The sequence below is a fragment of the Melitaea cinxia genome, chromosome 14 (genome assembly GCF_905220565.1).
Source record: "Melitaea cinxia chromosome 14, ilMelCinx1.1, whole genome shotgun sequence".
In the NCBI taxonomy this organism is placed as follows: domain Eukaryota; kingdom Metazoa; phylum Arthropoda; class Insecta; order Lepidoptera; family Nymphalidae; genus Melitaea; species Melitaea cinxia.
In genome coordinates this window covers 5,699,919-5,715,411 of record NC_059407.1, presented here as the reverse complement: position 1 = coordinate 5,715,411, position 15,493 = coordinate 5,699,919, and the positions used below count along the sequence as shown (strand labels likewise).

Genomic DNA, 15,493 nt, shown 5'->3' with positions numbered 1-15,493 from the left:
AGCGCAACAGCCACAAATCAGTGTTGTGGCCGTTGCGCCAACGCGTCATCGCGTGCCGATGTAGTCATGACGATTTGATACAAAATAAAATTTATAAACAAAAAAGTTTGATTCATGAAATCCTTTTAATATATCACATCATAATTCGTACTAGAAACAGAATAACGAAAAATTTCAAAATATTTGACAACACAATTTTTGTAAATATTGCTCGCTTATTAGTCTTTTATCGCAGCACGATTGCAGAGTAGTGGTTTTACAATAATAAAACTTTTACATTATTATCAATTTCAAGATATTATTTTTATATTCATCAAGTTATGATATATTTATTTGTCTTTTACTGACTATAAATATTACTAGCATTCAATTTATTATTAATAACAATGATGAAATAAATTTATTTAGACAAAGTGATTGTAGAATGACTGCGCGATTTTAAGTTTTACCTAATAAATAAATATCTTGTAACATACACCGCACATACACACGGTCGTCTGTTCCTACGGTAAACAACCCAATGCTATATTTCGGTAACAGGCGGCTGATAAAGCTAAATATTTTTTTGATAAATAAACATACAAATAATACATATATAAATAAATACAAATAATACATCCACACTCAGGCGGGAATCGAACCCACAACCCCTGGAGCAGAATACAGGGTCACTATAAACTGCGCCAATGGGCTAGTCAAATGAAACCTAGTATAATTTATACACGATTTTTTTTGGCTTTAGCCTCTCTATTTGCCCATTCTTCAGTACCGTCAACGGCTACGGTAACATCTTTGTCAAAATATGAATTGTATAAACAATAATAGTACTATGATAACTCAGTTAACACCGTTCATTAAATTTAACAAATTGTTGAAAATTTTTAAAATCAACAAAGTATACATACATAAATATACATTTGTGATGACTGTGTATGTTAAAATTTCCTCGTATATTTTTGTCAGTAGACTCAAAAATTCCCGCCCTCTTTTATTTTTACGGCGTACATTTTTACTGACTACACGAACGCAGTAGACAATAACCCGTTTTAGCGCCAGTCGACAAATTCGAAACATTACCAGTTACCACCCGTGGTTCGGCTGTTTACTTTATTACAGTTTTTATTATAAATATTTTAAACTTTTTAAAAACTTGAGGCGAGTAAATGTTTACGTTTAAATTAAATAATGGATGGTAATGATGGTTTATATTTCGTTTCTTGCTTTTTTTTAGTTTATATATTTAAAGAATTACCGCTCGCAGTAATAGTTATCATTAAATATAAATTATTTTATTAAATTAAAAAAAAAACTATTTAAAAATAAAAATAATAGATCTATTTTTAAAATATTCAAATACTGTAAGTTAAAGCAGTACACAGTTGTGATTATTTGAGCTTAAGATAATAATATGTTACTATGTTATTTATTTTAAATGAAAAGAAAAAAGAAAAATATGATATTTAACTTACCGTTCGGATATTTCGATCCAAAGATACCATCGCTGGCTGAACATATTGTAGAAGACAATACAACTGCTAACCAGATGTACCTGAAATAATAAGAAATATAAATATAAATATCGTGTAAGCAGTTCTGAGTGAGTCGAAAAAGTTTACCGGTGTAATAATAGACTAACACTGAGATGCCATTGTATACTCCATTAATTAGCAGTGGAATAACATACCAACCAAAAATTATATATTATATAGTAAAAATATAACTTACTATTTATTATTAGTAAAACTACTTAATATTGATAAAATTTTTAATTGAAAAATTATTTACACATATAAGGTGACATAGTCTTTGTCCAGTATTTAAATGTTTACAGGTTATTACAACCCATAATTTGATTATCTGGAAGAAATGGCTAAATTGCCATAAGTCCGCCCATCGCCCACATAGTCTAACTATCTTAAAATATGTTTAATGTGTATTATGTATGTAGTATAAATAGATGAATACAAAAAATAAGGTGCAATTTTTTATGTTAAGTATTGCAGTTTCTATGTTAAGTATAACTAAGTTATTACTAAATTCAATTTAATTTATAGACTGTTAAAGAAGATATAGAAATAAACTACTAAAGAATAATCAAGCAAGATTTTTACGGCCAATTGACCAGATGAATCTTCAATCAGATCCATTTATTCCGTGTACCGAGTTGAAAGAAGTGTCGATCTGCAATTCAGATCATATTCGGGAACGGCGAGATGAAGTGAGATTTAATTGATGTGAATTCGTGAGTCCGAGTGGACTGCAGTTTTGATTCATTGAACGTAAGTCGTTTATTCTTTTGTTTTGCTACAGGAGCTTTCGCAGGGTGGGAAAATTCGATTGGGTGTACTTTCGAAGTTATTCTGATTGTGTAATTCGAAACTGTTACGTTATAGTTAAACATGTTTTATTGGTAAAAATATACGTTGCTTTATTCTATAAATACTGCAATAATGTATTTATTCTTATCAATAATAATAACACTAGTTTATGTTTATACCTTTTTGCGAAAAATTGTGTAAAGTTTTGGTAAAAGAAACTTTTTATTAACAAATCAAGAATTTTTTTACATTGTACGAAGCGAATTCTGTTGTTCTTAGGAATAAAGTAACAAATTTTCAACTTAATAACACAAATAATTGTTATGTGTTTATATTCTCATGTTTAGTATAATAGTTATAATATTAATTTTTGAATTAAATATATTGAGTACAATTATTATGATATCGAGAATCAAGAATTACTCCATAACAATAAATATTATATTTCATTGCTTCCAAATAGCATTAAAATTATACAAATTATGATTTTATGTGTAAAATTTTATGAGAGCGACGATCAAAGTCAATTTCATATAAATTGATTTGAATTAGCTTAGTCAAGAAAGTAAAGGTCATGAGCGCTGAAATAGACTTTTATGAAAGGAAATTAAGCAACAGAGACGTAACAGCCGTGAATGAAGCCTTATTTTCGAAGAAAATAGCCATGTAATGAAATCGTCAATGACCGTACTCATTGCTTTTATTACAATTTATTAACATAACAAAAGTCATTTTTATTTTAGTAAGCATCGTCGTCGTCATTCATTGAAGGTCAATTTCTTGACATAAGCTTTTTTTATATTCTAGCGACTACAAAAATTTGGTGGGTTATTGTTTTATGATTGTTCAACATTGTATTTTCGCCTTATGTGGGGAAAATGCTCACAGGATTTCTGTTTCACCCTCTTGGAGTTGTTCCCTTGTAAGTTAGAATACTGAACAACTATGGAATTATTTTTAAATGTTGGTGAAAATCATGTTTTCAAAAGTTTTGCTTGATTTAGACCTTGTTTAATAAGACTTTCTAATCAGGATCGACGTCCGTGATTTTTTTTTTGGCTTTAAATCCTAAACAGGATTTTGTGTTGTGGTGCTGTCCATAGATTTTTTAGTTAAACCGTGTTAAACGTACTTTAAATGTTAAGTTAATTTAAGAGGAAAATTTATACAACAGGAATGCTTATATATCAACATCATCATTCATCATCATTTCAGCCTATCACAGTCCACTGCTGTACATAGGCTTCCACAAGTTCGCGCCAGACATTATGGTGCAAACTCATGTGTTTTGCCCATAGTCACCACGCTGGGGTTGGTGACCGTAGAGCTGACTTTGTCGCACCGCAGACGCTGCTGCCCGTCTTTGGCTATGTATTTGAAAGCCAGCTGTTTGACGGTTAACCCGCCATCGGTCGGCTTTTTAGAGGAACTGTGTAATCCCTTAGTCGCCTCATACGACACCTACGGGAAGAGAGGCGTGCCTATATTTTTTACTGCCGTAACCACACAGTAACCGCAACTACACAGCAAATACGCAGGACAGACACAGATAAATAAGGTTGCCTGGAAGAGATTGCTCTTAAGCAATAAGGCCGCCTTTTGTACATTTTTTTTTTCTACAAATTATTGCTAATGTTGCTTTGCTTATTTTATTTGTTTGGTGTACAATAAAGTTTAAAATAAATAAATAAATAAATAATACTGCTCACAAGCAGTGTTGTATTCTTATAGTGAGTATGGTAGCCGGAGCTCCTGGGGAGTTTCGGGGATACGGTCGCCAACGCTTTTGTGATGCTTTTGGTGTCGCAGGCGTCTATCAGCTACGTTAATCGTTTACCACCAGGTTAGCTGACCTAGTTGTTAAAAAAAAGAAATTTAAGTTATATGGGCATGTAACATTATATGGTCAGCAACCAACCATTTAATAATAATTACTGTAGAATGAAAAAAAAAACTGAAGTAAAATAGTTATGTACACGTAGCATGATTACAAATTTACGATGAATTGTACACATATAAACACACTTGATACAAATTTCTTGTTCCGAAATATTATAAACAAGATAAATAAAATATGCACGAATGCAGAAAATGAAATATTCTGCGATAAGGGTTCTTAAAAAACCGGTGGTAATTTTCTGTCTGACAAAATAACACAATCGATATAATTTCATTGATGTTATCGATAAAAAAAATGTTTTATATTTATTAAAATGAAATTATAGAGGTATTGCAATAAACCAATAATTATCAAATATACAACGAATTCCAAACATCGAAAACAATGTGGTGGTCCAATAATTCCTTCCTACAATTAATTAAAACCATCTAGAAACAGTCGGAATTAATTACGGGATGAGAACAAAAGTCATAAGCTTGTACCAATCCATCAAAGCAAACGTTGAAGAAGGTTTGACAGCGGTCCATTTCAACGTCTGATGTGAGCTTGTACGTTTCGATTATGGTTAAGAAGTTTCGAAACGATATAATGTAATTTAGTTGTAAATAACACTGTTTGTTGTTTTAATCGTGTGTATTTTAACTTAGTTTTCAATTTGGGTCTTTGTTGTGTTGCGACATTGAAATGGAATTTAGTTGTAAGTATTACGAAACAAGTTTGATTTGCTATTGACAGAGTGTAGCTAACAGCTTATTAAATGCTAGTTTGTAGTAGTATTTGTGCTCTTGCTTCTTTGTAAAGTTTATTGGCATATAGAGAAAGAGAATTATATGAAACAAAGTGAAAACATTTTTTTTTTGTATATTTACACAACCTTTAAAATAAAAATCACAGGCTTAGTCTGATTATATCTTTAAAGTTTCTAGGGTGCTATACACAATAAAAATACATTTTGGAAATAACTTATATCCCTGGAATAAAAATATAGGCTATAAATAACCGCATCGAATATTTATTGATTTTTTTGAATAATTCTTAATCGCATGCAGGAATAATTAATTGTAATAATAAGTCTTTCTATTTGATAGTAGACGGCCCGCGGGACATCACGCACATTTATGCCTAGGGTTTTAGTTCTACGCGTCGATTTTTCATATTTTGTAACATATAATGATTTATCTTTCCAGATAGATAGACTATCTTATACATCGAATTTTTCGAATCGGAATAGTAGTTTAGAATAGCGCTTTTGAAAAATAAAACTTTTATAGTATGGAGATAATAAGTGTAGTATTTAAAACGCTTTTTATTGATTTTATTATTTGTTTTTTTTTCTTTTTTTTTTCATATAACACAATCAAAAAGAAGGGGCCTAAAATTACAAATATCTTGAATTGATTCAAAAACGCTACATGACGACATACCAGGTCATCACACCCAGACATCCAGTCGTTTATACGAATATCAAATTTCAACTAAATATGCGCAATGGATACGAAGCAAATTGAATGTGACGGATACACACATAGGCAAAGGAGTTATCCTGCCTATTGTCATTTGGACGTATGGTGGCCTAAAAATATTGATTATGGTATATATTTTGGAAGGGGTGAAAATTCAATTTAAAAGTGACGGTTGTAAGTTCGATTTTGTGATTTATGAAACATAATTTGTTTACGGTCTGGTTCTTATGGTATTTTGCACCATGCCCCAGAGAGTACGTAAAGCTCTCTCATTAGTCTTATAGCCGCCTGATAACGATGGATACCATTGGTAAAAAAATGGCTTAAATGATATATTGAGGAAATGGTCTCGTCAAAAAATCTACTGATCATCAAATTTACATGATTTCAGTTTAACCTAGTTCGCGCTAAATATTGTTTCACAACAATAACTTACAAATTATTCGGAAGTGTGAGTCAAGTTTTAGCGAATGAGCTATTTAACGAATGAAGTAATGATAAAATCTTTGATATCTTCACCGACTTTTTATCAAAGAATATGAAGAGAAATCTTAAGTTAAATAAATAATTATTTATAATATAAAACAATTGTTACGTAGCAAAATATATAAAAAATTAATCAATTGTAAAATATAAATTATAAAAAATAGTTCAAATTCTTGACATCTATTAAAAATATTTAAAATATATATATATATATATATATAAACATAATATGATGTTTCATTATTATTTTTATGTAAACAGTTTGTATATATGTTGATACGCCATAAAGTAAATATTGAGTAATATTATTTAAGTTTTTCACGATGAAAGTATAAACCACTATGCCATAATAAAATATTAAAAAAAGAGTAAGTTTATGTACATATTTAAGTTGTTTTCTTTTTTTTTAAATCAGAAGTACTAAATAAACAGATTGTTTTAAACTTAATTGTATTGAATTTCTAGTTATTAAAAAGTTTCGCCTAACCTTAATCAATAAGGAAGCAGTTGAAAGTTCAATCACAGGGTTATGAGACGCTCTCTTTGGTTGATTCGGTTTAATGGGAGCAATTGTGGCGACTTAATACAATATTATACGCTCATTTGTATCACCATTTAGATTTAATTTAATTTTTCAAGTTCTAATATAACTGATTAAAAGAAAAAAATATATATCAATAAATTTTCCAATGAAATCCATTTCATCAGTATTAGCGAAGGATGACAGGAAACAGTAGTAAGGAGACGGTCACTATTACGTGACATGTTTCGACGGGAGATAAAATACGCTCAGATGTAATGAACTGTAAAGCAACATCATGCAGATAATAGCTTCAGGTGACGTAAATATCCACGATTGTGATATTTTTCAGTCACGCCAAGTTGCGTTGCTTTCGCGTGTTTTTGGCAGATGATGAATTATAATATTAGATTATTAGTAAGTTAACTTTTAATAAATAGTTAGAAAAAGAAAAATGATAATAAGAGATGTAACGCGATGCAAAACTGCGTGACCAAATCTATAATATATATAAAAGCGAAAGGTCACTCACTCATCACGAAATCTCCGAAACTATAACACATACAAACTTGAAATTTGGCAGGTAGGCTCCTTATACGACGTGGACATCCGCTAAGAACGGAATTTACGAAACTCAACCCCTAAGGGGGTAAAACGGGGGTTGCAAGTTTGTATGAAAGTCCTATGTTTTTGAAGTAAGAAACTTGAAATTTAAAATGTATGCCTTATAGATAATGAGAAGGTGTCCAAATAATGTATCTTTAGAAAGCAACTCCCCTTTGGGGTTAAAATGGGGGATGGTAGGTTTACTCACTCAACACGAAATCTCCAAAACTATAACACCTACACACTTGAAATTTGGCAGATAGGCTCCTTATAGAACTTAGACTTTTGCTAAGAACGGGTTTTACGAAATTCGACCCCTAAAGGGGTAAAACGGGGGTTGAAAGTTTGTATGAAAGTCCTATATTTTTGAATTAGGGGACTTGAAATTTAAAATGTTCGCTCTTTAGATGGTGAGAAGGTGTCCAAATAATGTATCTTTAGAAAGCAACTCCCTTTTGGGGTTAAAACGGGGGATGGTAGGTTTACTCACTTATCACGGAATCTCCGAAACTATAACACCTACACACTTGAAATTTGGCAAATAGGCTCCTTATAGAACTTAGACTTTCGTTAAGAACGGGTTTTACGAAATTCGACCCCTAAAGGGGTAAAACGTGGGTTGGATGTTTGTATGAAAGTCCTATGTTTTTGAAGTAAGAGACTTGAAATTTAAAATGTTCGGTCTTTAGATGGTGAGAAGGTGTCCAAATTATGTATCTTTAGAGATCAACTCCCTTTTGGGGTTAAAACGGGGGATGGCAGGTTTACTCACTTATCCCGGAATCTCCGAAACTATAACACCTACACATTTGAAATTTGGCAAATAGGCTCCTTATAGAACTTAGACTTTCGCTAAGAACGGATTTTACGAAATTCGACCCCTAAAGGGGTAAAACGTGGGTTGGATGTTTGTATGAAAGTCCTATGTTTTTGAAGTAAGAGACTTGAAATTTAAAATGTTCGCTCTTTAGATGGTGAGAAGGTGTTCAAATCATGTATCTTTAGAGATCAACTCCTTTTTGGGGTTAAAACGGGGGATGGTAGGTTGACTCACTTATCACGGAATCTCCGAAACTATAACACCTACACATTTGAAATTTGGCAAATAGGCTCCTTATAGAACTTAGACTTTCGCTAAGAACGGGTTTTACGAAATTCGACCCCTAAAGGGGTAAAACGTGGGTTGGATGTTTGTATGAAAGTCCTATGTTTTTGAAGTAAGAGACTTGAAATTTAAAATGTTCGGTCTTTAGATGGTGAGAAGGTGTCCAAATTATGTATCTTTAGAGATCAACTCCCTTTTGGGGTTAAAACGGGGGATGGTAGGTTTACTCACTTATCACGGAATCTCCGAAACTATAACACCTACACATTTGAAATTTGGCAAATAGGCTCCTTATAGAACTTAGACTTTCGCTAAGAACGGGTTTTACGAAATTCGACCCCTAAAGGGGTAAAACGTGGGTTGGATGTTTGTATGAAAGTCCTATGTTTTTGAAGTAAGAGACTTGAAATTTAAAATGTTCGGTCTTTAGATGGTGAGAAGGTGTCCAAATTATGTATCTTTAGAGATCAACTCCCTTTTGGGGTTAAAACGGGGGATGGTAGGTTTACTCACTTATCCCGGAATCTCCGAAACTATAACACCTACACATTTGAAATTTGGCAAATAGGCTCCTTATAGAACTTAGACTTTCGCTAAGAACGGGTTTTACGAAATTCGACCCCTAAAGGGGTAAAACGTGGGTTGGATGTTTGTATGAAAGTCCTATGTTTTTAAAGTAAGAGACTTGAAATTTAAAATATATGCTCTATAGATGGTGAGGAAGCGTCCAAATAATGCATCGTAAGCTATATATATAAAAGAGAAAATTCACTAACTCACTCATCACGAGAACTCAAAAACCGCTGGATGGTCTATCCATCCAGTTTGGACAAAGATAAAATTTGGCAGGGAGGTAGATTATAGTTAGCAGACCTCCGCTAAGAACGGATTTTACGATATTCCACCGCTAAGGGGGTTTAATTACGGTTGATAGTTTGTATGAAACATATATAATTATACAGCCTGAAAATAAAACTAAAAATGTGGTGTATAGAGAAGTTTTATAAAAATAACTATTAAATTATACTAAATTGTGCCTTTTAAAAAGATACTCAGTTTGATAAGCATTTCAAGTGACTGAAATAAAAAAACAATTTGCGTTAAACATCTTAATAGTAATGCATATCTTCATAACCAAACGGACGAAGTCGCGGGCAACAGTTAGTGTATTATAAAACAAAGTCCCCAAAAGTGTATGTGATCGATTCGCTCAAAATCTACTGCATGGATTTTCATGCGGTTTCACCATTGGAAGAGGGCTCCACCATTGGTAAGAGGAAGGTTTACGGAACGCTAAGCCGATTTCGATGAGAGTTTCACTGGAAGTTTGCAGGGAAAACTTTGTGACACACTAATTTCAACGCGGGCGAAGCCGCGGGTACAGCTAGTATTTAATATGACGTGAAAGAACACGACTTTGATATTCGTCACGCTCAGTTGCATTGCGTTCACGCGTTTGTCACTCTCATAGGACGATGAGTTATTGTGTTATATAATTAATAACGGGCTTTACCTGTGTAATAAATAAACAAATTTAATAGCTTGATCTAATTAATTTTAATTTTCTAAATTATTAATTAAGTAAATATATGTACTTAAATCACGCGACAAGTTTTTATCTATGAACATATAAATCAAATTGTAGTGTCTGTCTGTAATTTCAAAATAACAGTGTTTTTCACATATAGTTATTTACACGATACCAAATCAAAAACAAACGATTAAAAAAATTGTCTGTCTGTCTGTCTTTCTATTTGTCCAGGCCAATCTTCGCAATGGCTGGATCGTTTTTAATGGGACATTCCCTGAAAGATAGAAGGAGCTCTGGAACAACATCTAGGCTACTGTTTATCCCAGAATTACCGCGAAGTCAGTGCGACTTCAAAAAGCTTAATTAATTTTTTCTTTTTATTTAGTTTTGTATTTAATAATTATGGATGGGTGTTGTTAATATATATATATGCTAATTTTACTAATCTTATATAATCTCGAATTTAATTTCGATAATAATTATTATCGCTGTGTGGTTACGGTACTAAAGAATATAGCCACCCCCTTCTCTTACCGTGGGTGTCGTAAGAGGCGACTAAGGGATAATAAAGTTCCACTACCACCTTGGAACTTATAAAGCCGAGCGATGGCGGAATAATCATCCAACTGCTGGCTTTAAAACACACAGGCCGAAGATGGGCAGCAGCGTTTTCGATGTGTCAAAGCCAGGCAGCAGAACTTAGGGAGGCCTATGTCCAGCAGTGCACTGCGATAGGCTGATTTGAATAATAATTATTAAACTATTATCACTGAATTTACTCCATACCGAATTTTTTAAATAGTTTTTATTTATTTATTTTTTGGTAAAAATTGTTACTTTTAGGGATACTGAAAATGAGATTAAGAAGATGGCGTGACGGAAATTCTAAATACTTATTATTACACTAATATTAACTTAAGATACATATATTATTAAAGTATTTTATCGTTGTATTAAAACCACGTTTCGGTACAACAACCTCAATTTTGTATTACTAGTTAATCTTATAACTATCCTTTTAAACTAGCTGGTACCCGCGACTTCGTCTGCGTAGGATTAGTAAGTACTTCGAGTAGCTTATTATCTTCTCAATATCGATCTTTATACCAAAATTTATCAAATTTAGTTCTGCGACATAAAAATCAATTTGTTATTACCAAATTGTTGTACATTAGACATATACTATCAATTTTTATTGTATTTAGGTTCACTGTGTTTGCGATAATGGCTTACTCGTAAAAGATAGATATTATAATACTGTTGCGGAATTTTTTGTAGGACTAATTAAGATAAACATTTCTCTTATACATTATATACGTGTCAACTCTACAGTTTTTGCAGCGGACACAAGAATAGCTCGCAGATGGCAGATTTTTTCCGACTTACTTAACCATTATCGTTATATTTTAGTTAATTCACACACTATCTTTAAGAAATATAGCCTATGTGTTATTTTAATGTATAAGCTATATTATTGTAAACTTTCATTACAATTCATTTAGTAGATTTTGCGTGAAAGAGGTACAAACATCCATACATCCATACATACAAACTTTCGCGTTTATAATATTAGTAGGATATATTATGGTTCAATGACTCTGGAATCAATTTTCGTCAATAATTGATTATGAATGTAATATTAATATCCCATCTTAGTAAGGCATTTAAATTCCTCGACAATATACAGATACAACAGATACAATAACCCGGACAATACTAGTATCAATTACACAGATTAAACACAAAGCTAATTGATTTATATGTCTCCTTGTTGTTGAACCACATGCATATACAGATGGAATGTATATGTTTGTTCTAAAACAAAAAGAAACAGCCTTCAATTAATCGTCAAGAAACAAAATGGAAATTAGCATAAAAACCAGACGTCAATTCTTGCTTAAATTCAATGAGATCACATGGCAAATAGTCGTTTCAAATATAAAACAATCATCAAAATCGCTACACCCAGCAAAAAGTTACATAAAATACTGTTGAACTGATAACGTGCTCCTTTTTTTGAAGTAGGTTTAAAATTTGATTTCAAGCTATGTTGATTATAGGAAGAGACGTTGATATAAAAACATGACTATCTTTAGTTTATCACGTCATTTAGTTTAGACACCGACGCTCTGTTGAAATTCGATCCATTATTAAGATTTACTGTCGAATGTTAATCGGTTCCTAAATCAGTTCAGAAATATGCTAGGAAATATATAGTACGTATGGATATGAATTTAATATGTACCCATAATTTAGAAGTGTACGCACGGGTGCAATGCTGATACTAAATACTATTTACAACAGAAGATACGTCAGAAATCTCTAAAATTATCCATGTTTCTCTACAATATTATGCATGTGTTACACATATAAATCTTCCTCTTGAATCACTTTATCTATTAAAAAAAAAACCGCATCAAAATCCGTTCTGTAGTCTTAACGATCTAAGCATACATAGGGACAGACAGACGAGAAGCGACTTTGTTTCATACTATATAGTGATATACCAAATGGAAATAGTAAACACATTTTTTTATGTTACTACCCTCAATTTTGTTTTATTTACTTTTATTATTTAATTGGTACTACCTTTTATCTTGATAATGATTATCTTATTACTTAATAATTAAGTTAGTTATCTTATTCTTATAAAAAAAAAAAACAAATATTTCTTTTACTTTAAATGGTAATTCGAGGTAAAATTATACTGTACAAATGCGATGTCCATTAGTATCAGATAACAGCTATAATAGAAATTATATTTAATGATAATTTTTAGTCAAATCATGTTTTAGTCCCAAATATGTGAAATTACTTTAAAAAAAAATATCTAATATCAAAAACTTTGTCTTTCATTCGATTACTATATTCGATATTATTATTATTCAGTTCAGCCTATGGCAGTGCACTGCTGGACATAGTCCTCCCCAAGTTCTGCTGGCTGGCTTTGACGCACCGAAGACGGTGCTGCCCGTCTTCGGCCTTTATATTTCAAAGCCAGCAGTTGGATGGTTATCCCGCCACCGCTCGGCTTTATAAGTTCCAAGGTGGTAGTGGAACTGTGTTATCCCTTAGTTGCCTCTTACGGCACTCACAGGAAGAGAGCGGATTGGCTATATTCTTTACTACCGCAGTCACACAGCGAGATATGGATAATGCAAGGCATGTAGTAATCTATATGTTAATACATGAAGCAAAAACTTTGTACCCCTTTTTACGAAAGTTGCGCGGACGGAGGAGTATGAAATTTCACACAACTTATAGTTTATGTAGAAAAAGAGTGCAGGATGCTTTTAGTTTTTTAAATACGCATAAAAATAAATTAAATTAAAAAAAATACACAGTACAATGTATTTGACACACACACGCATATATATTACTCTTTTGTTTATTAATTATTATTATAGAAATGTCTTTGACAACAAAACCTTAATAAAGTAAAAACTTATAAGTAAAAATAGTTATAGTTAAATTTCGACTTGGCGACCACTAGTGTGATGAAGAATTGGACATAATCAACAATTAAAAAAAAATTAATAAATCATAAGAAATTTATAATTATATGACACACATTGAAATTATCTAAAGAACCCTTTTGTATAACTTTTATTTAATTCTCAATATGTCACTAGTTCACATAATACAAATGTTATTTTGAAGGTGAAAGTTTATTTTCCATCTTTTGTATAAGTTATTTATGGCGTAGAGTTTCACACCGTAACATGCTTTGTTACGAAATTCACTCAACTGACCTTTACAATCACATGCTTAGACAAATTATACGCAATACAGAAAGCACTTGTATGTACAAGTATTTCATTTTCATTCATAAATATGTGATTAATGAGGTTTCTCAACCTTTTATGCTACAAGGCGAACTGCGTGATTTTACCTGATTTTGTTTTATTAATTTTTGTAAGTCGTACCGTCGTAGTCATGTTTTTTCCTCTAGCTTTTCACTCAGGTACCTAAAAACTTGCTTATACATCGTTAAAAAAATTAAAATTGGCCTGTTAAGAAAAAAAATATAAAAATAAAATCAGATAATGACTCGTATTAACGGTAGGTGCTCTACAAACGCTCTGTATTAAACTTTAATAAAATAAAATTATCGTGCAGTAATTGTACCAAATAAATATTATTTTAATATTGTTTCATTTGTAAACAAGGTATAAAAATTGAGTCTATGTAAAAAAATATTCTAAGTATTTACATATACACGTCAACGCCTTCATGAATTATTGAAGGTGATAAATTTCCCTTAAGACCAACAAAAAGAAAATGTCACGAATATCGCAGTCCCTAAAGAATGATATCCTAAAGAAAATAGCGACGTATGTAAGATGTTTAAGACCATATATCATTCTTTATGGAAAACTGGACGGTAGAAGAACGTTAAATATAAAATAAAATAGTGAACGGCTATCGCTGCCATAGAAATTCACAAAATTAAGCATATTTATTATTAGCCATATCTGAGCATTTATTGATTGTCATGTACTGCTCGTAAAGTACTTGAATTTCATTACAGTTACAGAAAGAACAGTAGTAAAGTAACTTTAAATAATTTAAATATCATAATAACAATGGAAGATAAAAAAAGTCTTGAGTTGAAAATCAACTGAAAGCCATTAAGCCAATCAAAGTTGAAAATATTAAATTGAAGTGTAATTTAAAATTATTACTAATAACAAAAAAGAAAAAATAAATTTACCCTAGCTTAATAAATACGCAAAGTTATGAACAAAGGAAGGAAGGATGCTGTTTGAGAAGTTCTTTTTTTAATTCAGGTGATCTGCAACGATAGTGGTGACTTTTACAGATGTTTCCTAAGATTTCCCCGGAATGCCGTACTTAATTACTTAAGAAATATAAACTCAGTTCACTTTAGCCTAATACAGTCCACTGCTGGACATAGGCCTTCACAAGTTCGCGCCAACAATGGCGCGAACTCATGTCTTTTGCCCATAGTCACCACGCTGGGCAGGCGGGTTGGTGATCGCTGGGCTGGCTCATCATTATCATTACAGCCTTTACAGTCCACTACTGGACATAGGCCTCCATAAGTTTACGCCAAAAATAACGTGAACTCATGTGTTTTGCCCATAGTCACCACGCTGGGCAGGCGGGTTGGTGACCGCAGGGCTGGCTCCTTTGCAACGTAAACGCTGCTGCCCGTCTTCCTGCCCGTCTGCCTGTGTATTTCAAACCCAGCAGCTGGATGGTTATCCCACCATCGGTCGGCTTCTTAAGTTCCAAGGTGGTAGTGGAGCTGTATTATCCCTTAGTCGCCTTTTACGACACCCACGGGAAGAGAGGGAGTGGCTATATTTTTACTGCCGTAACAACACAGCAAAAAAAAACATTTATTTTACGTAAATATTTATTATAAAAATATTTTTATAAATAGTAATACGGTAACAAGTAGTACAATAAACCTTTTTATAATGCATTAAAAACATAAATTTTATTAGAATAAAATTCAGCAATAGGCATTTTTCTGTGTATTGCTTGTCTGTCAACGTGCCAGACAAACTGAATTCTAAAAGGCTTATTGTCATAGA

At 32.1% G+C, this 15,493-nt stretch overlaps 1 protein-coding gene across 1 annotated transcript in view; it reads right to left on the bottom strand.

Annotated features, from left to right (window-relative positions):
• The window catches only part of LOC123659870 (collagen alpha-1(XVIII) chain-like), a 63,998-nt gene extending 62,152 nt beyond the window's left edge, over positions 1 to 1,846 (bottom strand). The window contains exons 1-2 of the mRNA XM_045595035.1: positions 1,830 to 1,846; positions 1,470 to 1,549 (exon numbers count right to left, since the gene is read on the bottom strand). Coding sequence (XP_045450991.1) covers positions 1,470 to 1,549; positions 1,830 to 1,846 — 97 coding nt within the window. The remainder of the gene's footprint in view (positions 1 to 1,469; positions 1,550 to 1,829) is intronic.
• Positions 1,847 to 15,493: the final 13,647 nt, after the last annotated feature.